The sequence below is a fragment of the Patagioenas fasciata genome, chromosome 12 (assembly GCF_037038585.1).
Source record: "Patagioenas fasciata isolate bPatFas1 chromosome 12, bPatFas1.hap1, whole genome shotgun sequence".
Taxonomy (NCBI): Eukaryota; Metazoa; Chordata; class Aves; order Columbiformes; family Columbidae; genus Patagioenas; species Patagioenas fasciata.
The window spans coordinates 8,710,108-8,731,303 of record NC_092531.1 but is presented as its reverse complement, the minus strand read 5'-3'; the positions used below and the strand labels follow the sequence as shown (position 1 = coordinate 8,731,303).

At 56.9% G+C, this 21,196-nt stretch overlaps 1 protein-coding gene across 3 annotated transcripts in view; it reads right to left on the bottom strand.

Annotated features, from left to right (window-relative positions):
- The window catches only part of CSPG4 (chondroitin sulfate proteoglycan 4), a 28,468-nt gene extending 7,814 nt beyond the window's left edge, over positions 1-20,654 (bottom strand). The window contains exons 1-5 of one of the 3 annotated variants that reach the window (XM_065847215.2): positions 20,361-20,653; positions 7,866-8,029; positions 3,499-7,080; positions 2,718-3,197; positions 2,134-2,310 (exon numbers count right to left, since the gene is read on the bottom strand). In XM_065847215.2, the coding sequence (XP_065703287.1) occupies positions 2,134-2,310; positions 2,718-3,197; positions 3,499-7,080; positions 7,866-8,029; positions 20,361-20,451 (4,494 nt within the window). In that variant the 5' untranslated portion in view covers positions 20,452-20,653. Of the gene's footprint in view, positions 1-2,133; positions 2,311-2,717; positions 3,198-3,498; positions 7,081-7,865; positions 8,030-20,360 lie in introns of all 3 variants that reach the window. The other 2 variants (XM_071813800.1, XM_071813801.1) reach the window with 2 other exon arrangements.
- Positions 20,655-21,196: the final 542 nt, after the last annotated feature.

Below are 21,196 nucleotides of genomic sequence, written 5' to 3'. Positions count from 1 at the left end.
AGGCACCGGTGGTGGCCCAAGCAGTTTTGCTCACCACCGAGAGCCTGCACTGCCAGGGCTGACCTGCTTCACCACACTCCCTGTCCTCTCTGAATTATTAAAGCTTTCCACCTGGTTCCTGCTCTCGCTTACTTGGTTTATTATGTTTGCTCAGCCTCCGTGTCGCCTCTGTGCTCCGGGAGAGCATGCGAGGAGGCAACGAAATAGTGCCGGGAGCGTGTCTGTGTGTCTTGGTGCAGCAGCGGAAGCCTTTCTCTTGGTGGCACCCGGCCATGCTTTCTTCTGATGCAACTCAAAAAGCTGCTTGAGGCAAGCCTGGTGGTTTCCAGGGGGTTCTGCTTTGGGGTCTGAACCCTGCCCATTGTCTCCCCATCGCTGTGTGGACTCTGCCCCCAGAGCTGGCAGGCGTAGGCAGCAGAGGAAAGCTTTGTGCAATTTCTCTCCTAGACCCAGCCTGACCTTTAAACGCTGAAGTCATCTCTCGCCAGAGGACAAACACAGCAGGGCCGGGCCCCTCCTGAGTCCTGTGTTGCTTTAGCATTGCTCCTGCTGGGAGCAGGGAGCGTTCCCAGCTCCAGAGCCTCTCCTGTGGGCAGTGGGGGGGCTGTCGTTCCCCCTCTTGGGGCCAAGGGGGATCCCAATGGAAAGGCAGATGGACGTCTGCCTTGGAGTTAATTTTGGGAACTTTTTCTTTCCTTTCACCATTTTTTTTTTTGGCATAGTGGCTGGGAGGGTAGGACATGCTTCCCTAAGTGCTTTGCAATCACTGGCCTAATGGACTAGCTAAAAATAAGGCAGTGATGGAGCTTCCTCCTCCCCTTGCACAGGCCTGGCTCTGTGTGTCTGCCCATAGCTGGGCAGGACATGTGGCAATGGGGACAGAGCTGCCTGCTCTGCCTGCTGCCATGCCAGAGCCAGCCCAGAGCAGCCCTTTTGGATGCAGTGGTCCTGAGTGAGCAGACTGGAGCTTCTGTGCCTCTGGAGCAGGGCAGAGGGGCTGCCATGGGCCCAAGAGCCGAGGGGTTAACCTTTCTCTGTTGGGAGGGTGGGATTCTGGTACAGCTGGGGCAGATAATATAATGCACTATAAAATGGATTTGCTGGGAGGGGGCTGAGCTTCCTGGGCTGGAGGTGCAATTGAGGGTAGTGTGGGCAGGGATAGAGCCAGGGCTGGCTGTGGATGCAGGTACTTCCCCCAAAATGTCCTCAGCAGCCCCGACCTCTGTCTCTGGGGCTGCCTGATGGCTGCCCAGCCCATACCCTTTCCTCTGGGCATCTTCTCCAAAGCTCTGGCTCCCAGACACCTTCCCAAAGTCCCTGTTATGACCCTGGTGTGATGACCCTGATGGAAGGAGCTTCTTTCCTTGCTGCTAGTCTGGGAAATCTTGGGATGGGTAAGGGTAGCGTGAGGGTGGCAGGGAATGATCCTGCTGGGCTGGCACTCCGGCATTTTGTCTCATAACTTCTTTGCTGCAATTTTGCATTAGTGGTTCTGAATGGAGCAAGGAGGTGTCTGAAAAGGAAGGTGGGACTTCCAGCAGCAGCTGAGACTTATTTTTTTCTGACTTTACAAAGATAGGCACTAGTTACCTCATGCAATCCACGCTGCTGCAGTGGGATCAGGAAACCTGGGTGTAATGAGGTGCATGAAGGCTGGCTAATTACATATTTCCAATCTATGCTGATGAAACCTGGACAAGCTGCTCTTCGTGCTCCCAGGGGTTCTCCCGGCAGTTGGGAGGGGCACCCCGTGCCCGAGCGGGGTGCGGGTCCTGCCTGCTGCGGGCAGTGGCTGCCGCCGTGGCAGCGCCCGGTTGGGGAGCGGGCGGAGCAGCGGGACGATGCTCCCATCTTGCGGCCGGTTTCAGCATCGGCAGCGGGGAGGGACGGGCTGGAAGGAGGAGGGGACACCCGGTCTCCACCTCCTGCAAAGCCTCGCCACGCCGGGAAACCGCCCATCTGCCCTGGAGCTCGTCGCCCGCCACTGCTCCGCGCCCCGGCTCCGCTGTGCCCAAATTCCCCGGCGGTGTATGGGGTGGCCAGGCTCGGCTGGCCAGCCCGGGGGTGTCCTGGAGCGGAGGCCCCCCAGGCCCGGTGGGGTGGCCGCCCATCCCCGTGGCATCCCGCCCGTACCTGCAGACCGGCGTTGAGCCTCAGCCGGGGCGCCCGGGAGCTGCGGGGCAGGATAGTGATGAAGAGGGTCCTGGGCTGGCTCTGCCGCTCCATCGCCGAGGCGTTGGCCAGGAGGGTGAAGCTGTCGGCCTGGGCCCGGGGGCCGTCCTGCCTGTACTGGATCTGCTGGTTCTCCACCTATGGGGCAGGGGCTGGGTGACCCTCCTGAGAGGACAGGGGCCACCGGCCCTGCTGGGGAGGGAACCTGGACACCAGCCTGGATACCTATCACTTGCTCTGGGGCATCCCTGTGGGATGGATCCGGCACAAAGGGAGGAGCAGGATCCCCAAAGGAAGCAGAACTGGAGCTCAGAGTGGATGTTCTGCCTACACCCCCACCCCGTATCCCCAGGGACATTTAAACACACCTTGGGGGTCGATGCATGCCCTGTCTGCAGGGCAAACCCCTCCACTCTGAGGGCAAGTATCTCCAAGGGGGAGAGGAGCCCTGCAGCCCTCCCCAGCTCCCAGTGCCACCCCTGGGCTCTTCCCAAACCCCTGGGAAAGCAGTGTGGTGGGCAAGTGGGCACACTTGGCTGCTGTACCTGGCTCCAGGTGAAGCTGTGCAGCCCACCATCCTCAGGCCGCTGGCTGTTCAGGAGGGTGCCGAAACGGGGCGGCTCGAGCACCCTGAACTCCACACCAAGAGCTGCGTAGTAGGTGTTGGGGATGTTGAGGATGCCCTTGGAGAGGGTAGCAGAGCCACCTCCTGACACTGTGATGTTGCGGACATCCAGGGGGATGGTGATGGGGAGCACTGCCAGGCTCACCACCACCCCCTCCAGCGGGTCCGCACTGCCAGCTGTGATGTCCACAACAAACTGGTCACGCTCCTCCTTGGGCTTAGAGTGGAGGTAGAGGACTCTGTCATTGTTGATGTCCTCCTGAGTGAAAGACTGGATGGGGTCCAGGCTGGGCTGCTCATTCGAGTCTCGGCTGTGCTGAAGCATTGCCAAGAAGCCAGAGGCTGGTGGGCTGCTCACGAGGTAGACTATGTCTTGGGGAGGAATCTCTTCATGAGTCACCTGAGAGCATAGGGGAGACAAGGCATGAGAGACAGGCTGGTGCCTGTGAGTCTGTGCTGTCCCACAGCTCACCAGTGTGCAGTCCCCCAAGGCTTTGCAGTGGGATCTGCTGCAAGAGTCACCTTCTTGCCCGGGCCATGCCTGAACCCCCTTTCTGCCCCTGGGCAGAGCGTGATCTGGGCAGGAGTCCTGTCCTCCAGGCAAGGTGGGTGTAAATTAGACTCCCACCAGTGGCTGTCCAGATTTGGTGGTCAGGGAAGCAATGCTGGCTTGGGGAATGACTAGAGAAGGGGATACTCACCAGTAGGTACTCCTCCTTGATCCCAGCTGCTTCCCCCTGGAAGACGTGGATCTCCTTGTGGTTGACTATGCGCAGGGGGCTGGGATGGGTGTCCAAGAACACACTGATGGCCAGTGTGTCCTCCACCACCACTTCATTTGCTTCTACAGTGAACTGGAGCTCATCTTGGCTGTTCCTGCTCCCATTGTGGCGGTAGGCGATCTGTCCTGCCAGCAGGTCCCTCTGGGAGAAGGCCATGACTGGCTGCTCCCCTCTCAGCACAGTCCCCCACTTTGGGGGGGTTGTTATCAGGAACCGTATCTCTTCATCTGACCTGATGTCCATGTTGGTTTCCAGGCTGAGGACAGAAGCATCAATGTTCCCTTGGCTCCCTTGGTGGATGACCAGACCGGTGTTGTTGACTATTTTGATGTAGGGGTCTGAAGCCTGTACTTCCAGGAGGGCTGTGGTTTGGTGGAGGCCATCTGAGACCTGTAGCTGGATCCAGCCCCGATCAGCCCCTGAATGAACAAAAAGGATCTTCTTCTTCCTCAAGTCATCCTGTGTGAACCGATAGACCTGGTGAGTTCTGTCATCAGCAGACACGATGCTGCCAAACAAAATGTCCTTCCTTGCCAGCACCAGTTGTGTGTCAGAGAAGCCAGAGTCCTTGTCGGTGAAGGCAATGTCATCTGTTGTCAGCAGGTGCTGCCCATTGCGCACCACATTGAATACTTTGTTCACCACCTGAACTGGGGCATGGTCATTGACAGGTTGGATGGAGACTCTAAAAACACCTCTCACCTCCTCTGCATCAGGCTCAGCGCTACCCTCTCCCTGCCTGATGGCCACGAAGGGGATGTCATCCTCCAGCGTCTCAGAGTCATCATGCTGGTACAGCAGCCGGCGGTGCAGGATGTCATCGTTGGTGAACTCCGTGATCTCCTCTCTGGAGGCCCAGCCATGGGATGCAGCCCAGGCCAGCCTCCCGTGTGCTGGCCCCTCAATCACCTCATAGAGGTAGTCCATGCTGTTCACGCTCTGCACAAACAAGTGGTCCTTGGAGATGACTGCCTGCCCCCCTTCTGGCACGGTCAGGAGGATGTTGGTCAGGGCTGGAGCATCAGGGTCCCCACCAATGCTGATTGTGTAGGTGTAGAGAGGAGAGTGCTGTTCACCGGCATGGACGCGAAACTGGAAGGTGTCCTGGGCTTGCTGAGAGTTCCTGATGGTTGCACTATAGCTCAGGTGGTTTCTTTGCAGGTCATCTTGGGTAAATCCAAAGCCTTCGGTCAGCCTGTTGCCAAGCAGCTCCAAGTTTCCCTTTTTGGGAGCCTGGATGATCAAGTAGCGGAAGGGGACCGGGGCAGCATTTGGATCTTCTAACATTGCCTCCAGCTCCTTACTGGTGATATTCCTGTGCCGCCTGTTCTTCATCTGGAGGGGGACCATGGTCTTCATCTTAATGGTGGCTCTTTTAATCCTTATGAGAAAGGTGTTGTCTTGCAAGACCTTCTGCCCCACCTGGACTTTGAATGTCAGCTTCTCCACAACATCTTCTAGCCGGTGTTCTGTGTCTGTGCTGAAATACTGGATGCGCCCTTGCTCCAAGTCTTGCTGGTGGAAGGACTCGACTTTTTTCCATTCCCCTCCCATGCTCACTTGCTTCTGGATCTCACCGTACCTCAGAGGCTCTGTGAGGACATAGAGGATGGCGACCCGTTGTTTCACAGCATTTGTCTCCACTGAAAGGTTGGCTGTAGTAATGCGTGCAGCCTCTCCTTGGGAGATGGAGAGGCCAGTGTTGTTGTGCAGGTGGATGTCAGGGTCAATGGCAAGGATCCTCAGGGTGGCAATGGGGCTTGGGATGGTGCCGTCGCTCACCTGCAAGGTGAGCTGTGAGTTTGTGCCGCTCTGGTGCACGTAGACCACATTGCCCGCTTCCAGGTCCCTGCAGGAGAACTCTTCAATGGGTACTCCAGGGTGGAAGTCGTACTCCACATAGCCCTCCTCCATCTGCTGGCCACCATGCAGCTGGAATTCGAGGTCATCACAGGATGTGTCATCATCTAGGACTTGCAGGATGTCTGTGGTCAGATGCTTCCGTGTGTGCTTCAGGATTGTCATGTGATTCCCATGGGGAAAGATCACTTGTGGGGCATCATTGATGGGGTTGATCATGATGGGCAGCAGGTACATCTGCCCCTGCCGCAAGCACTCTGGAACGCCTTGCTGGGCAGTCACTGTAACCTCCAGCATCAGCTGGTCCATGGGCCCCTCAGAACCATCGTGAACATATCTGACTTTCCGATTCACAATGTCCAATAAGGTGAACTTCCTTCTGCTCCTGGACCCAGGAATGTCCAGCTCCAGCTGGCCGTGCCTGGGGTCATTGGTGATGCTGAAGAGGATTTGGGACTGGCGGATGTTCGCAAGGCTCAAGTCCACCGTTGGCTGGGCATGTTTCCACTCCAGATAGGCCATGCCTCCTTCAGAGACGATGAGGGGGCTGACATGCAGCAGCCTGCTGATGTTGGCGAAGGCCGGCGGGAAGCTGTTGTCTGGCCGGCATGGTTCCACCACCAGGCCTGATGCTCCTGACCAGACATCTGGAGGTGGCGAAGTAGGTGCCTCATCCTGCTCGTACACCTCTTCATAGTCCCAGTAGTGGTCCTGCTTTCCACAGCCTGATGTGATGTCCTTTGTGATCACCGCATCTTGCAGACTCCTCCTCTGCTGATTTATCCGCAGGTCCTCCAAGCAGCCAACAAACGAGTTGTTGGTCATGGTCCACACTGAGATGAAAGCAAGATGGTGCTCCCTCAGCCTTTGCAATGCTTTTTCATTCATGCCTCCAACAAAGAGGTTTCCCTGAAGGTCCAGGTAATTGTTGATGCCCCGGTTGGATGTGGACGATGCGTAGTAATCTATCAGTATCTCAAACTTGTGGATGTCTGTGTAGACTTTGACGTAATGCTGCTGCTCATCGCTGATGAAGATATTGTTGTGCAGGACGATGATGCCGTTCCCCTTCTCAACAAACCCTCTCAGGCGCCCGTTGGAGATCTCCAAGTAGAAGAAGTCATTCTCCAGCCCTGCGTGGTAGATGAGGGGTGCCTGGGTGATGCTCGTTGTTATCACAAACTCAATGGTTGCTTCTTCACTTGCATCCCATGTAGGAAATGCAATGTAGGAGTGTGGCCCCAGGAACCCAAAGGGGTCCTCGGGATCTGCAGAGAACTGTGTGCTACACCCTTCCTGAACCCGGTGGAAGATCTTTGAGCTGCCATCAGAGGACAGACGGGAGAGGACATCCAGGCCATTGAATGTCACTAAGTGGAGACAACCTCTGAAGGGTGAGCTGGCCTCAGCGAGGTACGGCAGGTCAAGGCTGCCTGTCCCACCAGCATAGAGGCCATATTGGATGTCCAGCTCCCGGACGGGCCCTGGGATGTCCACTGAGCTGTTGATGTGGCTGTCGATGCTCAGCGTCATCCTGCCATCTTCCACCAGCAGCTCAACGTTGTGCACCGCCAGGTTATTGAGCTGCAGCTCCTCTGGGGAGTACAGGGTCACCTCCTCTGAGCCCAGCCGCAGCCTGGCCTGCAGGGAAGGACATGAACAGCGTTCAGCTCAAACAAGGTACTTTCTACAGCACAGGAGATACTTTCCCATCCATCATAAATACCTGCTGAAGTGTGGACCTGTCCCTGGGGACTTGCAAGTGTTTGTGTCCCTAATTCACTCTATTCACTCAGAGGTGGGTGTGCTCCTCCCTCATGCCCCCATGAGCATGCCCTCTCTGTCCTGCTCTCTGAATTTCTCTCCTTCACTTTTTCTCAGCAACCCCTAGTCTGACAGCTACTTCCCTGGGCTCCTCCATCCCTCAGTCCCCCAGCCCCACCTCTGGGCTTTCCCTCTCCCTCCATGAAGAAGCTCTGCCAGATGCTGGCTCCTCTTCTCCTGCTCCATCCCTGCAGCCTGGGCTGCTGCCAGCCCCTGCCCTGTGAGCTGGCATGGGAAATAGCAGCTCTGCTCCCCACAGGAAGCAGCCTGGAGCCTGCCTAAATAGAGGGTGAGATGCTGGACCCTGAGACATATGGTCTGCAGCAGGGAGACCTCCAGCCAGCTGCTCGCTTGCTCTCCTGCTTTGGTTTGGATGTGGTTGGTAGCTCAGCCCAGGCTGCAGGAGAGGCAGGATCTGTGCCTTGGGTGCTTCCTGCTCTTTTCCTTTATGGTGGACACCAACACTCTCACCACAAGAGGGGATTTTATCTGAGCAGCGCTCTTGGTAGCTCAACTGTCCATTCCCATGTCTGCTTCCAGGTGCTTCCCCTTTACCCTTGCAGGGGCTGACCAGGGACCCTGGCGGGACACCAGGTGCTGACCTGCAGGCTGCCGGCCCGCAGCTGGAGCAGGAGGTGGTCAGGCTGGCCGGCGGCCAGGAAGAGCAGCCCATTCCCCTGGCTGGTGTACAGCCGCAGCTGGAGCCGCACCGTGCGCGAGGAATCCGCCAGCGGCATCTCCACGTAGCCGTCCCCGAAGAAAGAGGCTGCAGAGAAAAGGGAGAGGGTCAGGCAGGGAAGGACACCCACGTGTGAGCCCTGTCTGTGGGGATGCTGTGAATCTGGAGCCTCCCAAGACCATCAGTGCTTCCCTGTTTGCCCCATAACAGCATGCTGGAGCCCAGCAGCCTGGAGAGGCTCCCAGGACAGTCTGTTTTCTGTTTTTCCTAGAGGGTGGGCTTCCTAGGGATTGGGAGGTGAGGCACAGGCTGTGTTTCTCCTTGCCCACACAGCATTTTAGAGGAATCTTCTTTTTCATTACTTGGCCAGGGCAGATGCTCTAGTACCTGTCATCAGAGTGAGCTGTTGGCCTTATTACCCCAAGCAGTCTTTCTTATTTCTGCCACAGCTATGTCCCTTTAGATGAATATGTACCCTTCCAGCAGTGGCTGTTGTGCCTTGGCTGGATCCCTCAGCTGGTGCCAGTCATTGCTGAACTGAGAAATGCTGTGTGAGTGCCCTGGGGATGACACTGGGTCACCCAACACTGCACTCTGCTCCTCTCCCTATTTTATACCGCTTTCTAACAGCTCTCCATATCATCCAAACATAGCTGACATTCACTCTGAAGGTGGCTGCTCTGTCAGTGCTGGAGGAATAAATGCGTGTGCCTGCAATCCATATGTGGATGTGAGACTGTATGGAAACCTCGGCTCAAACAGGATGCCTGAAGCCGCAGCTGGAAGATGTTCAACACCCAGTATACATCAGCCTGGAGGGACTCAGCGTAATGGTATGTCATCATGAAATGAAAGACTGTGTCACAGGGCATATGCGGGAGAGGGCAGAATTATAAGCACAGGGAGTGGCAAGGCTTAATTTTAGAGTGCTTACACATTTTGCTGGCTTGATGCATGCGTGTGCATTGCACGCATGTTAAATGCCTGCGCCTGAGATGTGCTGCCACCCAACCTGGTTAGCTCCAGAGCAACCCCTAGTAAAGTTGACTCTGCCTTGGCAGGGCAAAGCATAAACACTCAGAAGACCCATAAGCTGTAAATGTTTGGGCAGGATATGTTTGGGGTTTTCTTTGGGAGGGGGGTGAACATGCACATCTTCAGTCCATATGTAGTCACATTCTATAAAGCCTGCTGTGTGGAGCTTTCCTCCTATATTGCACTATTGCACATTTTGCCATCAGACCCACATTTGCTTTCAGGGTCCCACATTCAGTCTGAGGTGCCATGAGGCAACAAAGATGAGACTGTGGCTTCTCCAAGGAGCCCAGCCCAGCCCCTGCTCTGTTTTGGAGACGACAGGAGTGGAGGTCGGGTGTTGGGGTGAGCCCAGTCTCCTGCACAGCAGGTCTGGGTGTAAAAACCCGCGTGTGTTTTTGCAGCTGCTTCCCTCGTTGTGTTTTCCTGCTGCCCAGTTTTCTGGGATATGACTGGGGTGGGAAAAGGCAGGGATTGGGCAGGCTCCCCCTGCTTTGGCAGGTAGGCTTTGCTCATGGCATGGTGCAAATAAAAACCCAGTGGAAAAACAAGCAGCCACAGTCACGGAGGGTTTGAAAGGAGCCTGTTGTTGGACGTGAGGGTTTGCGTAGCAGGGGAAGAGTTGGAACACTTTGCTTTGGTCTTTTGCATTTTCTTCTGAGCTGAGCTCTGTGGTGCCCTGCCTAGGGGATGCTCATCTGAGCCCTTCCTTGCCCCACCACAAAAAAATCACTTCCTGCCCCTGGCAGCAGAGAAAGTGCCTCAGCTTTCTCCTGGGGTATGGGAGAATGATGTGGGCGTTGCAAGCTCTGTCACCCCACCCGCTTTGGGCAGGGAAGGGATGGCAGCATGGAAATATCTGGTCCTTGCTTTAATACCAAGGCCTTTGCTCAGCCCGGGGCAGCACTGCCAGCGTGCCTTAGGCCTGCTCACTTCCTGGACCCCGTGCCTGCCCTTGGCACGGGGCACTTTGGCTTCATTGTTGTCTTCAGCCCAGCCAGTGACTCAGAGGAGCTTTGCTAGTCTTTGGAGGACCTTGAAATGCTCTGTCCTCTCCTAACCTGCTCCCTCCTTCCAGTGGCCATTGCAAAACCAGCCAGCCCCACTGTGCCTGGCTCGGTAGACAGCAGTGGTGGGTGCTGTGCTGAGTGCTGCCTGGGGCTCTCAGTACCACCTTGTCCTGGTGTTCGGTGAGCAGGAGTGATGTGGCACATTGCAAAACGGAATTGTTCTCTCCCTCCTTGCACAGCCACACATAGCTGTGCTCAGGCCCCAGTGAGGCGTGCACACATGGATGCAATATCTTGTGATCCCTGGAGACATCTCATGTACATTATGTGCTGGCCCCTGGTGCTCTGTGCTCCAGCTCCCACCAGGATTTTGCTGCATTTCAGTTTTGTGGCTTCCCCTAATCCCAAAAATGTGTTCTTCAGATGGACACTGAGAGGCTGCTGTCACGGAGGGAAAAAGCTTTGCTTTGCTGGCGCTGGACCCTCCAGCAGCTCCCCTGCCAGCCCAGGAGCTGGGCAGTGTCTCCCATGGGTGCTGGGGATCACATTTTGGGGCTGAAGGAGCTGGCTGGGCACAACCAGCCTGTTTTCCAGTGCACTAAGGGGCAGCAGCTCCTGCAACCGGTACACTTTGTCCTGCCTCGATTCTCCCAAAGCTGCCAGAGATGCTTTGCTTTTCTTCTTTCATAAAATACTACCAATAAAACGTTACTGAAAGCACAGATGCCCAGGGGAATGTTGCTGTTAGCTGGGGAAGGGAGGAGGGACCCTTGCCCGGCTCTGGGATGTTTCTCTGGCAGCAGAGCGGTGTGAATTACTGCTGTTTGTCTTCCCAAATTCCTGCTTTACTTCAGGCTCTGCTCTGCAGCCCAGCCAGGATGCGATCGCTGCTCGACTTGTGGCATTTCTGTTTCACAAGGGACTTGCAGCTTTTCACCTCCCTTTCCCCTCTTTCTTGCCCTCTAAGTTGCGAAAGATGCAGAAAATATGGCTTGTTGGATTTGGGGGTTGTGTTTTGCCCTGGAGAAGGCTTGAATGGCAGCTTCAATTCAGGCACACATGGAGAGGGCAAGAACCCCCCAGGTACACAGTCATGTCTGTGGGCTCACTGCGGCTGAACATCCTGGGATCCAAAAGCACCTTCCCCAGGTGCTCTGAGGGTGCCATGATCACACCATGGGCACATCATGCCCTGAGTGGAGCCTCATCCCTGGGCGGGGGATGCCCGAGTTGGCCTTTCCCCCCTCCATCATGGAGGGCGATGGGTCCCTGTGTTGTGGCCATGGGTGGGGGCAGACACCTCAGCCGTCCTGCTCACCCTGGATAAAAATAATTCATGTTCCCAGCCCCTGCCTTGGCAGGCTGATGGAAAAGTGTTGCTGATGTAAGAGGGACCTCCGTCACAGTTTCCGAGCATCCAGCCAGCAGATTATAGGCTGCAGTGTCATTTGGGTTTTGTTTTTTGGGTCTTCTTAGCATTGAAAAAAACCAAGATGACGAGCCAAAATCTGTGAGCAAGGGGTTGGGAGCAGGGCCCCGGGCGTGCTCAGCTCCTCCTGGGGACCGCGAACAAGCGAGGGCTCTGTGCGAGCCACGCGCCGGGTCCGGGACGCCTTGGCCCTCTCCCTCTGCTCCTCCAGTTGAAAACACAGAGGGTTTGGCCTCTCCAATTGCTGTATTTTTGTTGTTGAGGGAGTTTGTTGGCACCACAGTCCCCGAATGAGCCAGGTCCAGCAGAGCCTGATGCTGGGCAGCACCATGGAGGGGAAGGGATCCCTGTCCAACCTGGGGGCTCCGGGGTGGGGAGTCCTGGGGTGCTCTGGGGCTCAGTGTGGCTGGTTTGGGCTCTTCTCCATGTTTTAACATCTCAGCACACAAACTTCTCCCACCTCCTCCCCAGCACGTAGTGAGACAGATGAGCCAAGTCCTGGCCCAGGCGAGGAAAAGCATTCACAAAGCTCAGCCTGAGGGCTCGCGGAGTGAACCAGCACTGGCTGCAAGGGTTTTTCGGAGTGAGGAGATGTCTCCTGGGTGTGCAAGGGAAATGTGAACTGGAGGATGGATGCCTTCCCTGCCCACAGGCTCCTATCCCAGCTCGGGCCATCCCCAGCCCTGCCCATGGGATGGCTGGGTGCATTTTTGGGGAGGCATACAAACAAGTCCCCAAGGGGCTACAGGCATGCTGGAGGAGGATGCTGAGGCCAAGAAGGAAGGATTGGAGCAAACTCTGCCTAGGGAGGTGGGACATGGTGCTGGGGAGGGGCTGGCTGCTCAACAAGGCTTCATTCAGGCTGTGGTGCAGGGCACATGTGGGCCAGGTCCGGTGGCCCATGTGTGTTTGCAGGGAGGGGACTGGAATTCATTAAAGCAGCTCTTTAATTACCAAAGTGGGTTCCAGGAGAGCCCCATGCACACACACGCACACGTGCACCTCCTGAAAGGCTCCCTGTGTTTGCAACCGCTTCCCACCCCGGCCACACCAGTTTCCTGATGGTGGAAAAACACTCTGGGAGTGAAGGCTCCTTGTTGCCCGAACAGCCCCGGGCTTGTGCGGTCACGGGTGCAGCCCAGCCGGCCGGCTGCCATCCTTCCTGCCCGCCAGCCCATGCCAACAACCGCCTCTGTGTCAATGCTGAGCCTCGTGCTGCCGGGATGCCCCGTGGCCAACTGGGTGCATTCTTCCTCCACAGCGTCAGGAGCTTGTTTCGAGGCCCTCTGAGTTGTTTGGGGTTGTTGGTTTTGTTTTTTTTTAAATTTTAATGACTTTATAAGGTAGCAAGCCTGTCGCCAGCCATGCCATGCTACACCCATCGGCTGTGCAAACTCCAGAGGGACACAAGGGCAGCCACCCAGCCCTGGGGATGCTGCTCAGCAGCTCGAACCCCTCCTGGTCCTCTTGCGGCGGGTCCGTGAGCTCCTGTCCCCACTCCCAGTGCAGGCAGGGTGGGCAGGACCAGCCCTCCTGCCTCTACTGTGGGTGGTCGCAAATTCCATCCTCTCTGATCCCAGTCTGGCTCTGCGATGCTGGACGGGACCCGCAGCCCAACGGCTGCATCCCGGGCGGTTAGCAGGGCTGGGCTGAGCCCCCGTCCCTGCACGGGGGAGGAAGGGATGCGATGGGCTTTCTGAGAAAGGCTTCATTATGTTACACATTCCCTTGTTTTTATGGCGTGGTTTTATTTATGGCTGGGGAAGGAAATGAGCAGCTTGCGAGGCAAGCTAAGGCAAACACAGCCGCTGCAGAGCGGCCCTCGGGTTTGGCTGGGGCTTTGCTGGAAGGAGGAGGTGCTGGGGCAAACGCGGGGGCCCGCTGCCTTCAGGCGTGCTCAGGGTCCTGAGTGGGACCCTGGGTGCAGCAGGAGGGCTGAGTACCCAGCTGGGTCTCTGCAGCGAGGACACCCCAGTGCAATGGAGACAGATCACACGTGAGCTAGTCTTGGGTTGCAGCAATGGCATCTGAGCCCTGTGGGGACCTTGGGGATATCTCATGGTCCCCTTCATGCAGGTAGGACCCTCTCCCCACTCTCCTGCTCCTGGGGTTCAGTCTCAGCGTTTCTGGGGTGGGGCAGCATTGGCACAGATCCATCCCAGTTGGGATAACTCCTGGTGCAGAGGACAGATTTTTCCCTTTATGCCCGACTTTTAGGTTTTATCCTCTGTGACTCCAGCCGGCAATTGTAGCTCCCACACTGTGAGCCAGGGCTGTGCGTGCAGTTCAAACCCTGATGATGGGAAGGAGAGCTCCGGTTCTTGCCTCCCACCCTGCACCTGGCCCTCCCTTGCAGCGGGGCTCCCGGGGCCACCGCTTTCCAGGACTGCCGGCCAGCAGAGACTGCTGGAAAGCAGCGCCAGGGAAACCGCTGGCAAAGCCACAGCTGATCACCCTTCCCGGGGCTGGTGACCACCAAGCACTTGCCAAAAGAGGCCATCACCATTGTTTTGGGTGTGGGAGGGGGGCCCCCATGCTGGGGGGCTCTGCTTCAGCCCCGTCCCATAGGGCTGGCCCCTGCCTCTGTCTGCACTGCGCCGCTTTGAAAACCTCCGCCTGTGTTTATGAATTCAGTTCCTCTCCCCATTCCCCTGCCAGCTGCACTCCTGCTCGACAGCTTCGGGAGAAAAAAAAGCCTTTTTGCAGCCCACGGACTTTGGGGTCAGGGGAAAACATGCCCCCTGCTAGTTCTGCACTGCCTGGGAGGGGGTTGCTTGATTACCAGCCCTCGCCCCTCTACCCAATACGTCTGCCTGCTCCTGCCTCCCCCAGCCTCACCAAGCAGTGTGGAGGAGCTGCTAGAGCTGGCAGCCATAAAGCGGGGTCTAGGAGGCTTGGCGGGAGCTCCGGAGCTCCAGCCCTCGCTTCTCCAGCGTGGTTTTACGATGATTCAAGCAGCCCTAAAGCTGATGGTATTTCCTGCGCTCTCCTGCTCGGCCAGATGCAGACCCATGGAGGGGAGGGCAAGGAGCAGAGAGCTGGCACTGTCACATCCCCGTTACAAAGGTCACAGCGCTCTTAAGACCCGAGGGTGGTATCCCCAGGGTGAACACCCTTGTGCAAGCAGGACCAGGGATGGAGAGCCTGTAACGACTTGTGGCCAAATGACTCCAGAGGGACTTAAGGAATAAGCCTGAGCTGGAAGCAGTGGTTGGAGTTGTTGCCTTGTTGCCTTGGGAAGAGAAGCGGGGGGAGCATGTGGGAGGATTTGGGGAAGCGGGAGGCTCAATGGGGCTTTTGTGCTGTCCCCTGCAGTGTGACTCAGGCTTGCTCAGGCTCCCGCTGCCAGGAGAAGCTGGCCTGGAAATATTATATCAGCCCCAGAGGACGTGGTTTCCAAACCATCTGAAGTCGGGTTTTGTTCTATTTTTTCCCCTTCTCTTTCTTTTTCTTTCTCCCAGGCCGTCTCCCCCTCTCTGGCAGGTTTTCCAGCTCCACCCTGCACATCCCAGCCCAGCTCCCACAGGTCTCGCTACCACGCTCCGTGCCGGCAACTTCCCACCCTGCCCGGGAAAGCCTTGCAGAGCTTCAGGAGGGCATGTGATGGCACACAAGGGGACAATCCTGGCCCGCCCAGCGCTGCGGGAGTGGTGGGACAGCCTGTGGCACATCCCACTTGCACATCCCCAAATCCCATCCCTGCCCACCCCACAGAGCTGGTGCCTGTTCCCAGGCAAGTCTCCAGTCCCAGCTACCTGCCAGCTTTAATTTCAGCAGCCAGTGGCAGGGAAGGAGCTTTTAACCTGTGAAGTTCAGGGTGATCTGGCCATAGCCACAGCAGCAGGGCAAGCACCCTGCACCGCGTGGGGCTACAGGAGCCATGGCTCGATGGGCTTTCAGCAATGCTGGGAACCTTGAGGGGCACAGAAAAGTGTCACCACGGGCAGGGAGGGGTGTTTGCAGCATGGAAGAGGAAAGAGAGGCTCATCTGGGGACAACATGCTAAATTTTCTGTCTTGCAGTTGGAACTGTGAAGAAAATCAGGTTTTTTTTTTTTTCATTCTAGAGTTGAAATCTCTGCTGCTGCTTCTTCTCTTCACTTCTCTCCCTTCCCATGTGTTCAGAGGTTCCCCTTCCCACCCCTGTCATCTCCCTGGCTTTTCCATCTATGAGAAACGAGCAGCGGGGTGATGTTTATAGAGAAAATAAATGCCTGCTCTATTTCTAGCGCGGGGGAAGGTATAGCTGGCCACGGGGGGCTGTGGGGGTGTGGAAGCCGGCGCATACATCCCCTCCCAGGGCTGTGGGGCAGGGCAGGAGCCTTTTCTCAGCCACATCTACCTCGGGCCAAAACTTCCCTCTCTCCTCCCCGGCTCCCAGAGGAAATGACCCCAGCAGGGCCAGAAATTTCTGTGGGATGGGATGCACAAAACCTCGAAGTCCGGCTGAAGCCCAGCTGGAGGCTGGGAAAGGGAATGGGAAATTCCTCCTGACCCCCCTCACTCACTGCATGTGCATTGGGGAGCAGTGGGGGGGCTCACAGCATGGTCACAGATGGGGAGCATCCATTGACATCCTGGGCACAGTACCACAAGCAGCTGGGGGCTCTGGCCCCAAAACCCCCTCCCTCGCTCACCTTCCTCCCACCCGCTCATAGCAGGGAGGAAAAACAACCATCAGAAAGCCAAGATTTGGGCAAAAGAAGCCGCAGGGATTCACGGGGCCATCCCAAGCTGAGTCACAGCCAGTGAGTCACAGTGATGGATGAACGTTACTTTTCTCTCTCCTTGGCTTGGAGGCACGTGATGGGATCGGCCATCTCCAAAGCGGGCTGTTCGCCCCGTGACTTTCTCTGCTCCCGTCAATTTTTAGCAGCACCCTCCCTTTCCCTGGGATGCTTTCTGGCTGCTACTGTCTGTCTGTCCGGCTGTCAGGCAGCCAGGAGCAGCCGTTGGGCGCAGGGCAGCTCCCACCGGGATTGCACAGAGTGATGCACAACTGGCACAGGCGACACACCCGGGGTGAAAGGATGGAAAATGGGAATTTATCACCCGCTTGGATCCAGGACACAGGACATAAACATTGTCTGCCCCACCTCACTGCGGCTGGCAGGAGGATGCTCGGAAGCCCTATTTGGTCTGTCCTGAGGATGAGTGACCGTTAACGAGTGACAAAGTGGGTGGCAAAGCTGCATCACCCCAGCCAGCACTGGGAAAAGCTGCAGCAGCCCCGCTTCTCAGGTTTTAAGCCCAGCTTTGCGGAATCCAAGATTGCCCTGAGTCTGGGCTCTGCTTTGCAAAGCAGCCCATGGGTTTGCAATGGCATAAAGCTGGTTCTCTGGTTGTGGCACATGAATAAAAAGTCTCAAGTCTGTTTGCAAACTTCACAAGTAAAATGAGCATCATGCAAGCATGTCTCCTGCAGCTCAGGGAGAAAGATTATAACACATTTCTCCTTACAGCAGTTTTTCTGTTACATTTCCCCCAGAAAATCTCTGCAGGGCATCCCAGCCACATGCAGCAAGGCAATGTGCAACCCCGGTGCCAGGCTCAGGGCAGGCCTGGTTTGGGACTGAGGGGTCTCAGACCTGCCTTGGACCTACCTTGGACCTGGGCGTGTGGAAATGGCCTGGGATGCCCAGGCCGGACCCAGCAAGCCTGCAAACATGAGCCCGGGAGTTTTTAGGGCTTTCCCAGCTGAAGGAGGGGGGTGATGCTAACATTGGCTTCCCAAAAAGGAGACAAGCCAGAGCCTGGCTCCTCCAGGCACCTGGAAAGGACCGGAGCAGCCCCTGGGAGCTGAGCCTGGGCTGAGCCAACGCCTGTTGTGAACAGTCTGTGCTTTGAGCTTTATTTAGGCACGCAGACAGCGTTAGGCTACCGCCTCCCCAGTCCTGTTACTGTCCAGCCTTCAACCTGACGTTAGCTCCTCCGAGTGAGCTTAACCCTGTCCTGCGATCTTTGAGGAATGCACTTATTATATATTTGCCCACAGCCCTCTGATGCTAAATATGAGTGAGACAAGAATATCCTTCCCTGATTCCCACGATACCAGTTTGCATTCTCCCCCCTTTTCAGTTTTTTTCCTGTACTTTCCCATCAACTGGAAACTTCTCCAGATGCTTGGAGCTATGACCTCAAAACATGTGGCGCATTCACAAAAAAGAAAGTTTGAATAAATCAGTCAGATTTCCAAAAGTGGAGGAGAGGAATAGCTGAGGCGGCTCCATGGACCTGACAACCCCATAGGAGGCAGGAGGGGTCCCGTCGGGTACCCTGGGGCAGACGCTGTCCCCTGCCCATGACTGTGAGCAGCCATGGACAAGCTGCGGTGACACTCGCCTCCCCAGGGCCCCCATCACCACTGCCTGAGGTCTCCCAAGACTGGGGGTTCACATTTTTGGCACCCCTTTGCTGGAAGCTCAGAGTGAACACTGATTACAGGGACCCTATGCATCCAATTCCGTCTTCCACCCCATCCATCCTCATCACAAACTCCAAGCAAGAGGTTTTTGGGGATGGGGGAGCTCAGCCTGCGGGTGACCTCCCTGGGAAGCGGAGGAGAGCCGGGCTGTCTGAAAACAGTTTACTACAGCTTCACACTCCGATGTCAAGAGGACAAGTTTATGAGTGTTTTTTCTTTTTGATATAATCTTGTATTTGTTGATGTGCATGGTGACTCTTTCCATCTGAGGCTGGGCAGAATGCCCAGGCCCCTGAACCTGGGCTGGAAGACGACACAAAACACAGGCTTTGCCCCTAAAAATGAGCCTGTCCCCCAGCACACTGCTGGTGGCTGGTGTGGCTCTCCCTGATGGGGACAGAGGGATGTCCCAGTGCCGGCAGCCCATGGGAATGCCTGGCACCGGCGCTGGTGCTCTCAGAAGCACCAGCGCCATCTCTCCTGAGACGACGGGGCTCCCAAGGGGATGGGGGTTGTGGGAGGACAGTGCCTAGATCTGGAGTCACTGCTGGCACGTCTGTTTCGGCCAGATGCAGAAAATGGTGTAAAACCCCTTTCCTTTCCCAGCCCCGTGGGTCCGCATCAGGCAAACACCCATTGATCCCTGAAGCTGTGTCCCGGTCGTGGGTGGTGTTACCTTGGGGCAATCTGGGGGTCTGACAGGTGCTGGTGAAAGCCACTTGCTGTTTTTTGGGATTGCTCCAGCCCTTTCACCATGATAGAGCTCAAGAGTGCCAGGGCAGCCCTGGTCACCACCCTGAATGCTCGAATGGGCAATGGCTTCACATGGTAAAATCCCTGCCCAGGATAGAAAGGTTGGGGCTGGAAGGAAGAAGACCACTTTGTTCATTAACAAAAAGGATTTTTTTGCCAGGCATCCACATGTTTTGGTGCATGGAAAAAAAAGAAAGAAGGAGGCCGGAGGGAAGGAGAGCAGCAAGTCCCTGGAGGCCACTGCTCACTGGGGAGGGCATGGGGACAACAAGGGACCCGCAGGGTGCTGAGGGCCACAGGCATAGGCTCTGGGATCATCCTCGTCCTGCTCCTCACACCAATGCAGGCTCAGATGCAGAAGATGGTTGAAGAGCAAAAGACCAAAAGTAGTCAGGAATTCCTCTGCAAACTGCTTGGACAAGGCAAACTCCTGCCCTGGTGCTGGTCAGAGCCCCAGTGCCCAGGAGGAGATTTGGGGAAGAGAAACTGCTCAGTGAGATGTTATATTATTTTGGGCATGAATTATAGAAAAAAAATCAGTGTTTTTTAAAATCCCCTCTGCTTCTGGAGCTGCAGGTGCCATTGACTTGGTGCAAATGGTGGCTTAGACCCCGAGCACAGCTTGAAGAGTTGGGCTAAGGTGCAGACCTGTCCTGAGGAGGAGACCCACATCCAGACCCTGCGGAACCTGCCAAGGCTCGGACCATGTGGGTACCAGCAACCTGGAGCAGGGGAGGGAGCAGGAGGCAGAAGGCGTAGGAAGGAGGTGCAGAGTGGGACGGGACTGCAGGACAGTCATGGGGATGCTGAGGCAAGGCACAGCGTGCCAAGAGCCGTGTGGTCAAACCCGGCCACTTCCCGGGGAAAACTGGATATAATTCACCCTGCCCAGCCCATGCCCTGCAATAACCCCTCTGCCCAGCTCATCCCTCTGCAGCAGCCAATGTCCCTGTCCCTCCCGCTGCCTGGGGCCAGTCCCTTCTGCAGCACCGTGGCTCCTTATCCTGGGGGACACCCTCAGCCCCAGACAGGCTCTGGTGTCCCAGCACCCTCGGGGTGAACTTGCACCCCTCTGGGGCGACCTTGCACCCCTCTGGGGCGACCTTGCACCCCTCTGGGGCTGTGCTGGCAGGAGAGGTGAGCCCCTGGCCCCACGCATCCAGCCACTGTGCACAGGACAGACGGATGGAGCAAAGTCGGGATGTGACACACACCCTGTCAAACGCTGCTCAGCTCCTTCCTCCCCACCGGTACCATCTGAAATCCCATTCCTTGGATGAGAGGGGCTGCCCTAGCAGACAGCTGCTGTGGCAAGGCCAAGCATGGGCAGGGAGGGCTGGCTGTCCCCATCAGGGCTGTGGGATGTGCCTGTTCTCTGTCCCCAGGGCTTCGTTCGAGCATGGAGGGTGCCTTTCTCCCATGTGCTGCCCATGACATGAGCTCCATCCCACCCAGCACCAGGTTTGCGTGTGCGCCCATGGAAAGCATCAGCCAAACCTGAGGCACACAGCACCCCAAGAGCCATGGAGAGCGAGCAGCCCCTTGGCTTTCCCTGCTGGGCAGCCTGGCTCAAACACCCTGCCTGAAACTGCAGCTGCCTCTCAGTGCTCCTGCCAGCTCGGGGAGGGACAGCCTGCACCCATGGGTGCCAGCAGCACTGCCTGTTGGGTCCCATCCCTCCCAGCCCATCCCGCACCCAAAGCTGAGCCATTCTCCTCGAGTTCCTCACCGTTCCATCCCTGGGATGGGCTGGTGGGACAGGGCTTACCTCCAGCCAAGGGTCCTGCACGGAGGGGCTGGGGCTGACAGGCCATCAGCAGCAGCAGCAGCAGAGTGACAATGCCACCTTGAGCACCCATGGTGTCCCCGGGGCTGGCGCAGCGGCTCAGGCTCCGGGCACGGCACAGCCTCCACCAGCGCCTGCTTCCAGGCAAGGCTGCTGCTACTACTATATTTAATAAAAGGGAATGAGGGAGGGACCTGTAACTTCTCCCGCCTGTCAGAAAGAAGGAATTCGCTCAGATTACAAAGTCAATTTTCTCTCTTAAAGGGCTAGAGGCCCCCGCCTGCCTGCGCCCACCCGCCGCTCAAAGCGTCCTTGTTCCCGCCGGGCGAGGCGAGGGAGGAGTGGCCGACGATGGAGACGGGAGGGAAAGGAGCCCGACATCGGGTGCGACGGGCGGCTCCAGAGGCACCGCTTCCGTGGCACCGTCTGCTGCAGGCAAAGCAGGGCATCCATGGCTCTCCCCGGCATGCGGCACTTTTTGGGGGAGCACAACCAGCTCCTGGTGTCTGAGCAGACCCAGATGAGCGTCTTGATCCCAAAGCCATGTTACCCATCCCCAAACTTCTCCTCCAGTGAGCTGGCCTGCTGGCTACCCTGCCACCTTCCCTGCTGCCTGCCGAGGCGGCTCTCCAAACCTCACACCTCTCTCAGCAAGAATACAGGCAATCGGGATCATCCCCAGCCCTTGGGATTCATAATGGACCAACCGTGCTAGCATGGTAATGGGAAAGGGCTTCCCAGCTTCTTCCCTGGTGCAAAGCTGGTGCCACTCGTGTTCAGGACAAGGTCCAAAACTTTCAGAGCCACAGCATCCCTCC